The sequence below is a fragment of the Anarrhichthys ocellatus genome, unplaced genomic scaffold (genome assembly GCF_004355925.1).
Source record: "Anarrhichthys ocellatus isolate YVR2014 unplaced genomic scaffold, GSC_Weel_1.0 scaffold4, whole genome shotgun sequence".
NCBI lineage: Eukaryota > Metazoa > Chordata > Actinopteri > Perciformes > Anarhichadidae > Anarrhichthys > Anarrhichthys ocellatus.
This window is the reverse complement of record NW_022280034.1, coordinates 772,665-787,557: the sequence shown is the minus strand read 5'-3', so window position 1 is coordinate 787,557 and position 14,893 is coordinate 772,665. Positions and strand designations below refer to the sequence as shown.

General features: G+C 46.1%; 2 protein-coding genes across 7 annotated transcripts in view; both read right to left on the bottom strand.

Annotated features, from left to right (window-relative positions):
- The window catches only part of baiap2b (BAR/IMD domain containing adaptor protein 2b), a 56,614-nt gene extending 47,614 nt beyond the window's left edge, over window positions 1-9,000 (bottom strand). For all 6 annotated transcript variants that reach the window (XM_031842836.1, XM_031842837.1, XM_031842839.1 and 3 more), the window contains exon 1: window positions 8,918-9,000. In XM_031842836.1, the coding sequence (XP_031698696.1) occupies window positions 8,918-8,965 (48 nt within the window). In that variant the 5' untranslated portion in view covers window positions 8,966-9,000. The remainder of the gene's footprint in view (window positions 1-8,917) is intronic.
- Window positions 8,997-14,893, bottom strand: part of chmp6b (charged multivesicular body protein 6b) — a 9,339-nt gene continuing 3,442 nt past the window's right edge. Inside the window, exon 8 of the mRNA XM_031842846.1 lies at window positions 8,997-9,112. Within this exon, the coding sequence (XP_031698706.1) occupies window positions 9,012-9,112 (101 nt within the window). The 3' untranslated portion in view covers window positions 8,997-9,011. The remainder of the gene's footprint in view (window positions 9,113-14,893) is intronic.

Sequence of the window (14,893 nt, the reverse complement as noted above, 5' to 3'; positions counted from 1 at the left end):
ACACACACACACACACACACACACACACACACACACACACTCTAGATGGTCGCCCTGGAAACTGCGAGGGCTCATGCTGCACTGGAGTGAGTTTGGCTACCACTCGCAAGTCAAGGTGACCCCTGTCATCAAGTTTTACTGCGCGAGAGTGTGTGCGCGCGTGTGTGTGTGTGTGTGTGACCATATGACACTCCTCTCCATAACCTGCCACCACACTTCCATTTCTCACCGTGTTCAAGTGTCAGCTGGTGTACAAACACTCATCACTCACACGCTTACATATTTGCCGTCACCACTCGCGAACACACACACAGACACTCTGAAGAGGGTCTTAGACGTATACCATCTTAATAATACACATAATTACATGAGCGGACGCATCAGTTCCCACAGTGTGTGGATGGTTGCTTTTGTTATCTTACTCAACGGCTCAGTGAACCCATTTCTTTAGTTAGAGCCACATTCACTTCTGTTCTGCTGCTTCATCAGAAACGTCTACTGATAAACACAGAGCTGCTTTTATTCTCACCAACGCTCACGGAAACTTTCCAAACAGGAGATTGGATGTTGCTGGTTGGCCTCAAGTGTATCAGCCTTTCCTTCAACGCTTCATTAACATATAATGGAACAAGAAGCATAACAACCTTCTGTTAAAGCTCATTGTTTCAGTAAAATGAGCAGAGAAACCTTTTCTGAGCTGCACATGTCGAAGTGAACCGGTGGGGCGAAGTGAACGCACGGTCTCATCATTGTGTGAAGGTTTGCTCATGTTACGCTGAGGTTACACGTGTCAGCGTGTTTCAGCCCACCTGCTCATTCACAGCTCATTTCTGAAAGTTGCAGATGCCTGCAGGCAGCACAGCATGAAGACGTTGTGCACGCACGCACGCAGTTTACTGGTTCTTAAAATGTATCGCGTTGGATTGAGGAAAGCTGGGCCCCGATGGCCGACAAACTACGGTTACTTATTGCAAGGACGACATGTTTTAAATTTCTAAATATTTAGAAAAATATTTTCTGAATATTTTTTTAAATGCGTGTTAAAATGAGTAACATTTAGAAGAAAATTCAAAAAGATGTTATTTTAAAAAGGTAGCATGTTAATATTGTGAGCGTGCACTGCTGAATCATGGCAGCCTCTGCTTTGAGTCTCATTGTGTAGAATGACTGACTTGATGTTTAAGTGTTTAACTGAGCCGAGGTGTCTGGATGTTCTATACGACACTCTTCATGAATGGTGAAGCACAAAAGAAAAACGCTGTACGATCTTCTCGTAACTTGCAAAAACTTGTGAAATACGCTCCATGCTCTCTACACGTGTAGTCAATACACTATGATGTCTTTTCCTTCACTGGACATATGGCGCCTAAAGCCCAAACCATGAAAAACATAAAGTATGTATTCAGAGATGCAGCAAACTCATTTCATTCTTGTTACGTCTGCACCTGACTGATGTATGCTGCCGTGCAGAGGCTTTCTAATCTCTCAGTGGCCGTTTCAATGGGTCCAATACAACTGTTCTGCCATAACGTGTGCACCCCAACACATTCATGCATGTATGCATCATTGTGTATGATTAAAATAGGAAGCAGCGGACACCATTATTGCTAATGTGAAGAAAGTCATTATAGATCCGCACTGCATTATATACTGTGTGGGGTTGATAAGCTGATGCATTACGTCCATGAGTGTTTCGCTGCTGTCCCTCATTATTCTGTTTCCCAGGAAATGGACATTGTTTGTTCTGCTCAGCCAGTGTGACAATCACCGCGCTAAAGCTGCACTGCTTCAACGCCCTCAGGAGATGAAAATTCACTGCCTGTGTGTGTGTGTGTGTGTGTGTGTGTGTGGACTCAGCCAATTTCCCTTTCAGATGAGCCCTTATCTGTGGGCAGGCGAGCAGAGGCAGTCAGCGCCCCCTACTCCATGGATGCAGCTTTAGGAGGAGACGGGAGGTGGGGGGCACTTCCGCCGCCATATATGGAAGTGCTGGAATTCCCCCCCCCCCCCCGTGACAGGGCAGCCCATCTTTATTCACCTCACGCTCGGCTCATACCACAGGAAAGCTGATGGCGTGGTGAGGAGAGCGAGGAGGTGACGGGAGGGAGGGAGTCTCCACCGCCACCATGTGAGCCAAGTTGATCCTCATCGCCTCAGACTGACGCATCAGATTTTACCTCCACATGCACACGAGGGGAACGAGCTCCCACGAACACGCGTTCATTCACAAATAGCATCGGCCACAACGACGATCTTAACAAATGAAATATGACAGGGAGCGATTCATTTTGGCAACATTTCCCGTGCAAACACACGACGTGTGAAGGTGTAGCCGCGCGCGTGACGCCAGGATGTGCTGCACAGCATGCAGGAGCGCTTGTGTGCGTGTTCACCATGACATTTGAAAAGGATGCAGCAAAGTACAGCAGTGAGATAATAGTGCATTTCAGCTTCAAATCCCACTGAGGGAGCCCACCTCCTTTTACAGATTACACGTCACTCTGCAGCCACATCTCCAATCAAACTCACTCTTGATACAGAAATACTGCAGCAGGAGATTCCAGCTCTTTCTTGCCTCCGAATCATTTTCCCACTTTAATTTCAGCCTAATTACTCACTCCTGTCTCCTCCCTCTGCTTCCATTCATTCTGTCCCATCCTCTGTCTCTCTTTGGAGCTCTGACCCGTCATCCTCCTGCTCCCTGACAGCCTCTACCTCTCCCCCCCGACCTCCCTCCAGCTCAAATTAGATAACTTACAGATGTGCTAAAGGCTGCTGACGCACACACACAGCAGATGCCAACAGTTATGTTGTTTGACAGCTATGAGAGCGGTGTTGTAACAGAGCAGTCGGTCAAACTCTAAATAATAAAAAAGGACTGCACCACTCCTGGTCCGAGCTGATGCCTTCTGGATGTTGATTCTGGGTCCAGCCTGTGCTTAAAAACAAATATTCTATTCATATGTGAAGAGTAATAGACATTCTGTTATAGACATTATGTATTTTTGGATTCCCAAAATCTGTATGGCTGTAACAAATAAACTGGCCAAACGTTCACAGCGATATCATGTTGAAGCGTCTCTAGCTCATGAAAGTGAGTGTTATTCAGCACATGTTGCCAGCATCAATGAACCAGGTTACTACACAGTTACTTATATGCATGTGGGGGGGGGGGGAGCAACACTTCTGCATCGCGCGCACAGGACGCAATGCATGATGGGAGTCCCGACGTCACTATCATTAAGTGAAAATAAAAAGTAAAGTCAAGCTGAGTGAGGAACAATTCAACAGTATATGATGGCAGAGCGATCGGCCACACGGTGAGAGAGACACCGAGTCCTAACAGCAAGCGGTACGATGCGTCAGGTAAAAACACAACGTACCGATCAGCTGAGAGCTTCAGATCAGACTGGAGACACAACACTTAAAGTATGGGTGAGTGGTTAATATCTTCAGACTGATATTTACTGGAAATGACATACAACTTTGAGAGAATCTCCTCCAGCCAGCCAGCACCTCATCAAGGTTTTAGCAGTGAAATGATGAGGTATCATAAAGAGAACTCTTCAGCCGTTCCTCGTCCACTGCGGCGAGCAACAGGAATAAATCAAACAGAGCTGCATCGCTCAGTTAGGACACTATGCCACGCACATAATGCACAGAAATAGATATTCAAATAGTTGAACCTCTGTGTTTTTTTAGGAACGAATATTCAAACGTTCATGTTGACAGCCGTACGGTCCACCTGATGAAAGCAAGACCAGGAACCACTTCCATGTTGTGTCAGTCTGCCGTACAGTTGGATTATCTGAGCTTGTTTCTTGCCTACAGACTCAACAGTAAAACCAGGAGGTACAGCTGGAATGATCCTCAATATGATCAATAACTCAGCCTGAACACTGTACCTGCTTCCCTCTTACGCAACACAACCAAACACCCCCCGGCACTGTCAGTCAGCGTCACGATGACGCTCGCCGACTCCGATGCTGCCCAAAGATTGGTAACGAGGCACAGAGCTAGAACAAAGCCCCGGAGCTTGAGGAGGCACATTATTCTGCAGGGACAGAAGAACAAAGCCAGCGATGTAGCTCCGAACAGAGACAACAGAGGTGAAAGCATGCGTGACTAATCAGAGAGGAGAAATCTGTGGTTTGAAACAATCACACTGGAGGAATCCTGCCTGAACAGAGCGTTTGGATTCAATACGCTTCCGTCCACACGAGAGCCTCAAATGACCCCAGACATGAACAGAGCAGCTCAGCCTGCACTGGTCGGTGCTGAGGCTGCACATGACACCAAAGGCATCTTTTCATAGTGTGAAGGAGGGAAGAAATAAAGATTAAAAAAAAAACTCTCCGTCCATCCACTGCTGCACTTCATCCCCCCCCCCCCCTCCCCTCCCCTCTCACCTGCAGCAACAGCTGTCCGAGAACACACAACCAGCAGACGATAACTCTGATAAGACGGCAATATACCAGATCACAATCCAACTGAATACTGATGAAACACTGGTCATGATACAAACTATATAAACTGAGTCTTTTTGCAGCATGTTTGAGAAAACGACTATTGTTGACTGGAATCTTCTGGTTTTTGTCCACATTGGTGAAGAAATGCTCTTCAGGAGGAAAACTGAGCAGCTTGTACTTGTGTGTGGATAAAGTGTCCACTAGCATTACTCACAGCCCCCACACATTGGAGGAAAAGAAATCCCTCCCCTGAGAACAAATAGTTTTGGCTTCACGTCAGCGCTGCCGTAGCCTCGTGCCTTGTGGAGGGTGGACTTGGAGATATGACAATATTTACGGAGGGATTTGTGGATCCAATCACAAGAGGATGATCCCTCAGTGACAGCAACACAAACACTAACACAGCATCAAGAGAAGAGAAGAGAAGAGATCGATGCTGTGGCCCTTTTATAACGCTGCTTCTGAACAATAAGGCAAAGTGATCTTTCATCAGCTGAATGTCCAATAGGGACTCTGTTACTGCCCAGAAAACAAGCCTGATGCCACCAACAGTATGTTTACAACGACATTGACATGCTGACATGAGACATACGAGGTCTGGTCTCTGACCTGTTGTCTTTTCTTGGTTTTAAAGATTGCATTACAGCGACATGATGTACATTTCTGACCTGACTGATGGAGCCGTTATTATGGTCCTTTAACCACTTAGTCATTATATCCACATTACTGATGATTATTTATCCACGATAAATATGTGTGAAAGCACCAGTGGTCGACCCTACAGCGTCGATAGAGGTATTTGATTTCCTCCAGACCACCCAACCCTAACCCTACGCTGACATTTCCATCTTCAAAAGGTCTTGTTTTGTCCAATCAAAACTTGTCAGTTAACTGATAATCACAATTGTTGTTGATAATTCAGATGATGATCAATAAGCAGGACTGCTTTACGGCGATGTTGGACTGACAGGATTTGCACTGATTTGATGCAACTTTGTATTTAATCCACTGAATTAACTACAAACATGGTTATTTCATGTGCAGCTTCTTCATTGAGGTCTCAGAAAATGTACGACACACACACACACACACGTATATATTGCTAACCCTAACGTGTTTTCATAAACCATAACAGACTGTGCCATATTAATATCAACTACACCTGATGCTATCTGGCCCTGCGACGCCTCGAGATCCTCCGAGAGGAGCTGGAGGACGTGATGGGTAGAAGAACATGAACACACACACACACACACACACACACACACACACAGTACGAAGAAAGCATGAAAAATCAATCAATTGACCAGCTGATCAGTCTCTGATCATCCACTCCTACCATCAAACAAACACAATCTGAAGCCAGCCTCGCCCCGACACTCGAGCTCCTCTCAACAAACGGCGCCTGCAGCGTTGTTGGGATTACAGCGCTCACATACAGATGGTGCCCGTTCAGCAGCCACAACAACCTGAGGAAACACAGTTTGCCCACATTCAACACAGCAGATCCAGAGGGACGTCTCACTTGACATCCAACGCTGAACTCCCTTTGGTATTTGCATTTTTCTGATGTGACGTAGCGTTACAGAGCCAGATACAGTGCCGGCCACTCAACGGTAGTCTCTGACTAACAGGCAACACACACACACACACACACACGCACAAACAAGTGTGAGTCATCCAAAACTGACACTGAGCATCTCTTGTTTCAGCAGCAGAGCAGCGAGGTTCAGCCTTCATTGTTGATTTGGAGTTATTGTATTCTGGCAGCTAATCGTCTCACAAATAAAACAAACAAAGTGTGTGCTGATGGAGGGAAAGGTCATCATCCTCAGTTTGCATAGAACCAGCTGGGAATAATCAAACCTCACTCTTCTGTGTTTAACCATCTGCAGCTTCCCTGTGATTCAAACATGAAATCTATTGACAAACCCTCAAACACAAAGGCTCTCCAGTCGTAGCACAGACGATGCTGACTCACGTGTCATCGTGGAAACAAACAAAACAGATATTTACCGACAGCATTGAGGTAAACGGTGTGTGTAAGTCCAATATCAGCTTCATACGCGTGCTTTGATGGACCGAGTGGTGTTGGTGGAGGTATGCACTCAGACTACTTTCTGCTTGACACTTCATTATGATATTACGTTCATTAATTGATGCTGCTGATCCCCATCTCGATGCTGCATCATTTAATCTCTGACATTTGCCGTCTCTCCTCGGTGGAGGAACAGAGTGTTGTCTAATGGGAGCTGGCACCTCTGGGCCTCTTCATCTCCCACACGCCTTTAATGAATTAATAAAGACCTGTTGGTGTCTTTGAACATAGCGCACACAACCATTAGATCGGCTGGGGGGGGCACCACTGCAGCACCAGCGAGCATCAGCCTCCTGCAATCAGCGCCCAGCGGCGGGTCAAGCTGGCAGCGGCGCTCTGCTTCTGCTCACTCCTGCTGACTCTGTAATGATGCAGCCTGCTGATGACAGGAAGAAACCCCACTGCTGCATTTCTGCATGGTGGCATTTTCATATTCCACCGCTGGAGTCCTGTCGCCGAGGCAACTAATGGTCACGCTTTCTTATCCATTAGTCTGTCTTTTAGTTATAGAAAAATGCCAATCAGAGCTCACAGGTAGCATCTCCTCACTGGAGACGGTCCAGAAGCCAAAGATCCTCCAGTTTATAATGATGTACAGCAGAGCTGGAAACACAATGCTCCTGTGTTCTTCATCTATGATTCAAATGTCATCACCATTCATCTTTTGCCAATCATCTAATCACTTCATCATTAATTTAATACAGAAACGTCCTCCTTATACAGTGCAGTGCCAGCACATTCTGTCCGTCCCTCCTCCTCCTCCTCCTCCTCCTCGGTTTCTCTCCAACTCCGGCTATTAATGATGCAAAGAAACCTCCCACAGGTCACAACATTAGGCGCCTTCTCCTTGAGCACCATTGATCCCTCATTAGTGTCTTCAGGGACAAAGTGAGGGTGTTTGTGTGCTTTCATGGAGCTTTAAGTCGGCCACAAACTGAGATGACTCACATCGTGTCCTCTGCAGCCTAAATTCTTAAGTGACACCATCCTGTCTCTGCCACACTATGAACAGGAACTCTCGCTGACCCGCCCTCCTCTAAATGCATCTTTGGCTCAGTAAGCCCTTCTTCTCCTGCATCCTCCAGCACCTCCTCCTGTAGCTTTTAGGCGGTGTGGTTTTTCCTCCGAGTGCTCTTGTGGAGGCGGGTCGAACGGTGACAAGTTTCCTCACATAAAGAAAAACCCTTGTCGTGCTTCCGCTGCTGAAATCCACCTCACCTGGAGAGGTGCCCTGAGAGCAGTGAAACTGAGGAGGAACACCTCCTCCTCCTCCTCCATCTTCCTCTGCTGAAGAGGAGCTCTGTTGTGGGAACAACATGGAGGAGCAGAGCGTTTGTCACATTTAGCCTCTCAAGTTTCAACGAGTGCTGGTCGGTCTGTTCAGACGATGTGGAGATTTCCATTCTCTCCTTCTTCTGACCCGAGTCACTGAACTGCTTCTGGACTCATTGAACCCAGAATCTCAGATTTGGGGTCCAGCAAACTAACTGGAGGTTTTTGCAGCAGCACGGGGTCAATAGCAAAGTTACAGTTCACCTTCACTTCCTCAATGATTTCCCTCTCAAGGCATCAATAAATCAACAACACAGCTGAGAACATCCACATAAAGTCTTTACCGAGAATAAAGACCCCCAAATGAAGACTGCTGGGTCCCACCAGACCCCTTTAAGGATCCCCAGCCTCTTTAGGTTAATGACCTGCACCCCCTCACACATAATGTCTAGTTCAGCTGCTTGCATTAGAACTCCCCACCGATGGCGACAGCTTCTCCTCTGCAATGTGTGGAGCAACTTGAAACTGAACTGCCCCGCAGCCACGATGACATCTACATGACTCACTCGCACCATTATACTGCAGAGAGAAAGCAGATGGAGGACAGGTTGGATGCTTTCACACAGATTTCACTCCTGCTAAAAATCAATCGGTTAGTCCATACTGCCAACTATTGGATTAGCAGTTCTTTGATCACATTTAACATTCTTATGGCTGTAATTGCACTTTGTTGATGGTTTGTCAGACTGGGAAAGATAGAAACAATGCTTTTAGCTCTAATAACTAGTGACAGGCTTTGATAACATTTCTGATGTCTTAGACTAAATCATTGACCCGTCGACCTTTAAGGAACGCAACATCAGTCTCTATGAGCAGGATGCACCTCAGGCTCAGACTGACCCACGCGTCGTATGTCTTTATCATGAAATCACTTCACACCAGACCGTCCTGAACTGTGTCAAAGTTGTCCACTGTCTGTCCTCTAACAACCAGCCGTCCACCGGGTGCAGCAAGTGTCCCTCCGCGGCAGGAGGACGCGTGGAAAGCGGCATGGAAACAAGCAGCAGTCCCGTCTTACCTTGTAGACATTCTCCGTTATACGGTGCACCTCGTCGGTCCGGGACATCCTTGTTGGAGCGTCAGTCAGAACCACAGAGTGAAAGATGTTCCTTTTAGGCTGAGGTTTCCCCGAAACGACGCGGCTGTTCCGGGATAGACGGAGAGACGAGCTCGGCTGGTCGTGGGATCCCTGCTTTTATAGGAAAGTCCTCCGCTGCGCCCACACCGGCTCCCCACGCAGCCAGGCGGTCGGTGCCTCTCGGTTGGAGCGCAGAGGCGGACTCACTTGGAGAGGGGCGGTGCTGCCTTCAAGGACGGTGGGAAATGAGCCGTGGCATCCTGGCGAAAAAGGACATAGGACATCTTCCGTTAGGTATTTGAAATGTTTTGTACAACAGGTAGTTAAGTTGAAGATTAAATCGTGGGATAAAATGTGAGATATGTGTTTTTAAATGTAACCATCAAGGTAAAGGGAAAATAAAATAAAAAAGCGAAATAAATTGTGTTTCTTGAGCAGTTTAGTCCTGAAGGACACATTGAGATCATCAGAAGGTGTTCAATGATCACCTTCCCCCCCATTCCTCTAACACTTATGTAAAACCTGTGTTTTTAGGACACGACCTGGACTCAGGTGTGTTGTGTGATAAGGGCCTCGAGCTCAGGAAATAAAGCAGGGTGTGATTTAGATCCTGTCACGTTGATAGTTGTGCTCAGTGGTGCGTATTTCCAGTCAAATGTTTGATTCAAAGACACACATGAAGACTGGAGCTTGAGGGCAGTTACCCGTCCTGCTCATGGGTTCAGCGTCTGACTCTGCTCTCTCCAGGGCACATGATGGGACACTGTCCTTACTGTCCTACTGATGACAGGACACTGTCCTACTGTCTGTAGAGGAATAATGTACATTTCATTTGGACGAAACCGAAATGTTTTATTTTGTATTTAATAAAGACGTTAGGTACAACATTAATAAATAAATATACAAGCACTAAGCGAGACGATGTAGTTTGTTTTTTCATTTTTATTCAAGCTGTGCTCTCTGACATCACATATTCAGGTATTACGTACATATTTCAGGACTGGACAATATTCTAAAAATGCCAAAGACTCTGGAGTCTTATCGCTTTTTCTTAATAATTGAATCTTAACATAAGTTATGTATTATCCTCTGCCGCCCTTCTTTCTGCTTCTCTTGCATCAATTAACCCGAAGTGACCCTGAACAAAAGACATCAGCAAGTGTGACGTGGGACTTTACGGTGAGTCCGTGAACGCGGCACAGCATTTAAAAAGGCCTCGCCTCCTCCGCTGTGTCACGCGCTGCCCACTCCTCCGCCTCCGCTACAACCATTGAGAAGACCTGGAGCAAGCATCTCCATCCAGAACCAGAACCAGAAGAGTCGACATACTGATTCAGAACAATTATACCGACACAAACAGCACATCTCTGGAATATTCTCCTGATGTTCTGATATTCTCCTGCAGTGTCTGTGTTGGCTTTTGGTTGGTATTATTTTAAATAATGTGGTATCTGTATACTTACCACATATAGCACTGTTTATGGGGTTGACAGTGGACCAGTTAACATAGCTGGAGAACAGAGCTGAACTGGTGTTCGTGTGTTTATTTACCGGCTCAGTTTGTGTGGCTCCACTCCTTCTGGCTGAGTGGGCTCTGGTTGGTATGAGTGGGATGGAGCCACATGGTGGGTTGGGGAATCCCACACATCTTAGCGCATCACGATCTGAAGGCCTTGGAATGAGACTTGTTTTAAAAGCAGAAGATAACAGAAGACCAGTCACACCTGTTTCTATTCTGCTGCACAATTCTATTTTGATATTTTAGGGCCGCTGAGCCGGGAGGATAATAAAGTGGAACCCAAACCGGTTTTGTTTTTATTGTCACATCTGATTAAAACAAACCCGAAGAGACCAAACTGCAGACAGTTAATGAAAACCAACCCGGCATGTTTGAGAGCAAACAGCGTCGTTCAGAGAGGCTATGGATTTATTCCTCCGTGGGGATTCAGTCCCTGCAGTTAGTTTCTATAATTGAATGCAGGTTTTCATTATGAGATGACAATCCATCTCGAAGTCGAATTAAAACACAAATGAATGAAGATAATGATTGTTAGTCTAAGTATTAAGCAGAGCTTTGGGCTTGAGACTCGTGTCGGTCTTAAGACAACAATGAGGACTTGAGACTTGAGTCGAAACTGGAAAACACAAAGATTCAAGTCTCACATTTTAACCTAAAAGACCCAGCGAAACATAGAAAACACAGCGACAGGCCGTGAACATATAACCATTCGGTCTGTGCAATAAAGGGTTTAGGTCTCACTTATGTACAGTTCACACAAATGTAAATGTTCACATCCTGGTTCATTTTAAAGGTCAGCACTCCTGAAGCACTTGAACTCAAACTGATGTTCAGTTTGTCTTTTTGGAGAAACGCAACCGGACGTCATTCTGCGGTGGCCAATCACGTGTCCTCAGATCTAGACCTGTACAGCGAGGCCACGAGGGAACAAAAGGCCGTCGCTGAGTGTTGGAGGGCCAATAAGTGACACTGCTGCCGCACAACCAAGCGCTCTGTCGCTGCAAGGCCTGCTGAGGTGTGAACGCAGCCTCCACGTCAGCAAACAGAAAACATGGACCGGGCTGTGGCGCATTGATGACGTACTTCTGTCGTCCAACAGGAGCTGGCTTGTTGTTGAGCCAGTGTGATTCTTCCATTGCTTTTAGATTATTGCAGAAAACAAACTCTGCTGCAAAAAAACATTGATGATACTTTCACGTTTTGTTCATCAAGATGATCTTAAAATAAGAATCCTTGTGTTTTCGTTACCTCAGAATGAGTTTGTATCTTCAAACGGAGCGTCCTCTTCACGGAGCCGGCCGCCGTGTTTCTACAGAAGCCCAGAACAGACAAAGAACAAACACCGGTTCTAGATCGGGCCATTGGTGTTCCCTCGTCGGACACCGTAGTTCTCCTGGACGCTTGGCATCCGGAGAAGTCTGTTGGTTGCAATCTGAAACCTCATCGCTAGATGGCGCCACATCCTCCACACGAGACCTTTAAGGAAAGAAAAACATTTCGGTATCAAGTAAGTGCTCAGGAACTGTAGACCTGAGAGACTCGAACACTTGTCATGCGACTTGGACTTGTTCTTTAGGACGTGAGACTCTGTCTTAGATATATTATAAGAGTTGAGCTTTGTGATTTCCCTGTTTGTATATTCAGTACACGGTGGAGGTGTAGTCAGGTAGGCAAGTATCTGGGTGGGCAGTGGGTGCACACGCACACACACACACGCACGCACACACACACACACACACACACACACACTTGAAGCATCCATTCAGCAGCATTTGATCTCGCCTTCATTACCATCCTACTCACCATCGTCCTCTCAGCCAATCCACGCCTCAGATCCACGTCCGTGATTCATCCGCGCGGCGCTCTGACATTCATGTTGCTGTCTGTGCGTCGCCCACTCCCACACAGCACTGATGGGCAGTTAGTGCTCAGAGCCGGTCCATTCAGAAGCAGAGCGTCAGTGTGAAGGGTTCAGGGACTTCACAAAGACGCCAGTTCAGACCATCTCAGGCTCGCACAAGGCCTGAACAATGGAACGTCAATACACAGGCTTTGTGTGATGACAATACCTCAGAGGTCATAACGTTTAACGACTTCCTTTTATTTTGAAAAGGTCTAGCTGGTGCTGTTGTCTCTGGTCTAAATCTGACCTTCTTACAATAGCTGTATCTGTAGTCTGCTGCACACATCCTAAAGCCCTCTGAGGCACATCCGTGATGTTTGGTTACATAAACAACTTGAATTGAATTAATGGGGACGAGGTCAGGACTGTGTGCAGCTCAGTCAAGTTCTCCAACACCAAACTGTGAAAAGCTTTTTCGTTATGGAGCTGGTGGTACGGTGCAGACCTGCTCTTTATGAAAAGTGTCTTCAGATAACTTCAGTTATGATTTATATAAAAGAAACATGAAAGGGTCATCTGAGGAAACAGTAACACGTCTTCTGTAGCATCACATCGTCTGTTATTCAGCACAACAAGCACCGACTCCGACCACGTCACCGCTCCAGAACACAAGCATGTTTGTCTCCACCTTGTGTCCGACGGTGGAGCATTAGAACTGAGCTGCAGCGTGGAAACACAGGGTGAGGATAAAAAACACTTTTATTGTAAAAAGGATGCAGAGACAGAGAGAAACAACTTCCAGACCAATAAGACGAGCAGTTTGAGGCTGCGCTGATGAAACGACGTCATCTCTGTTTTCTGTCGGTGAGATGAACTGATTTACAGATTAGTTCCACGGGTCTCCAAAGAAACACGAGCTTCAGCTTTGTGGATGTAGGCCATCAGCAATGTAACACAGATCCATACTAGCCAACAGTACAATAATGACCTATTGTTATTGATATGATGATACTCGGTGGGTAAAGGTGTTCAGTTCTTACTGAGGAGAGATTGTTGTCCGTCTTCAGGTAAACCCACAGCTGATATGATTAGCTCTTCTCCAATGACACGGCATTAATCCACAAGGGGAGCCGAGTGAGATTAGTTAAAGCTGAAGGGGTCAGACCGAGGGACTATTCTGCCAAACAGATGCTGATGCAAATGTTTCCATACTTTAGAAAAAGTTCCAGGGAGGGTCAAACTATTCGTAATAACTCCCGGCTGGGACGACTGAGGCAGACAAGCTTATGTATTCATCCCGGCTGTTTAAAGGGTCAGTTCACCACGATGACAAGAACAAACGTCCCGTCACTCCGTCCTCCTGACGTCCTGCAAAGCAGCTTCCATTTAATTAGCTACGATATTAAAGCAGACGCTCATTTTAAGGTTCATACTTGTATGTTTTTGGTTCCTACTAGAACATGTTTACATGCTTTAATATTAAAAACACATTGTTCTCACACTATATCAGAATATACCTGTATTCACCTGAGACACTGTCTCTTTAAGACCCCCTCCTGTGCTCTGATTGGTTGGTGAGAACAACATGGAGCATCTTCTCAAAGGTACAAATACTACCAAACTATTCAGTACTCCAGAACGTGTGTCTCAGTACACTGGATGTCAGACGTAATACGGCTGAAAGTACCAGCATGTTCTACGACATCCGGTCACGTTTTGCAGAATGAAACCCAGCCGACTTTTCTGACCCACAATCCTTTGCACAGCAGATACAAGAGGACGTGAGGACGCAGCATCACGATGGATCATGTTTTCTGATCTAGAAGCTCACAAACACAATGACCTCGTTCTCTGAGTTCAGTGTGTGTCGGCAGAACAAATGTTTCACTGATATCACATCGTCGTTATGTTTTCAGTTTAAAATAATGTCGCTGTTTTCTTTTAGAAGTTTATTGTTCGTGTTTTTTTCATTATTAAAAAGCAAGAAAAAGGTTTGTTTGGTGATCGGAGCGACATCATGACAACAAACAACATGACGTATGAATCAGTTCTTACATGGGTCGTGTGATTTACAGAGCAGATATGTACGATTCATGTCAGCTGGATTCTCAGATCTCAGATGGTTCACAGCCGGTCTGTGGATCATCCAGAGGAACTCATGTTTTCATGTTTTAAAGGAATAAGATGTCGCTGCTGAATTTAAAAAATGTTAAATTTCACTTCCTTGAGCGTCACAAATGAATCCCCACTCACCTCCGTCGCACCGAAAGGAGGCCGAAGAACATGAAACCAGAACCTGATGAAGCTACGTGAGTGATGAAGACGTCTGAGATCATCTGATGAATTACAATGATTAACGCAGACGTGTGTTGAAGTTAAGTCGATGAATGTAAAGCGGTTTGTTGGTGAACACGAGTGAAACAAAGGTTAGGCACAGTCATGTGATCTCACAGCTCTTTTCCAGCGGTCCTTCATGTGTCGACGAGCAGCAGCCGAGTGATTCATGATGGAGGAAGAGGAGGGGCTGCTGTCCCCTCATCACAGGCCTTTGAGG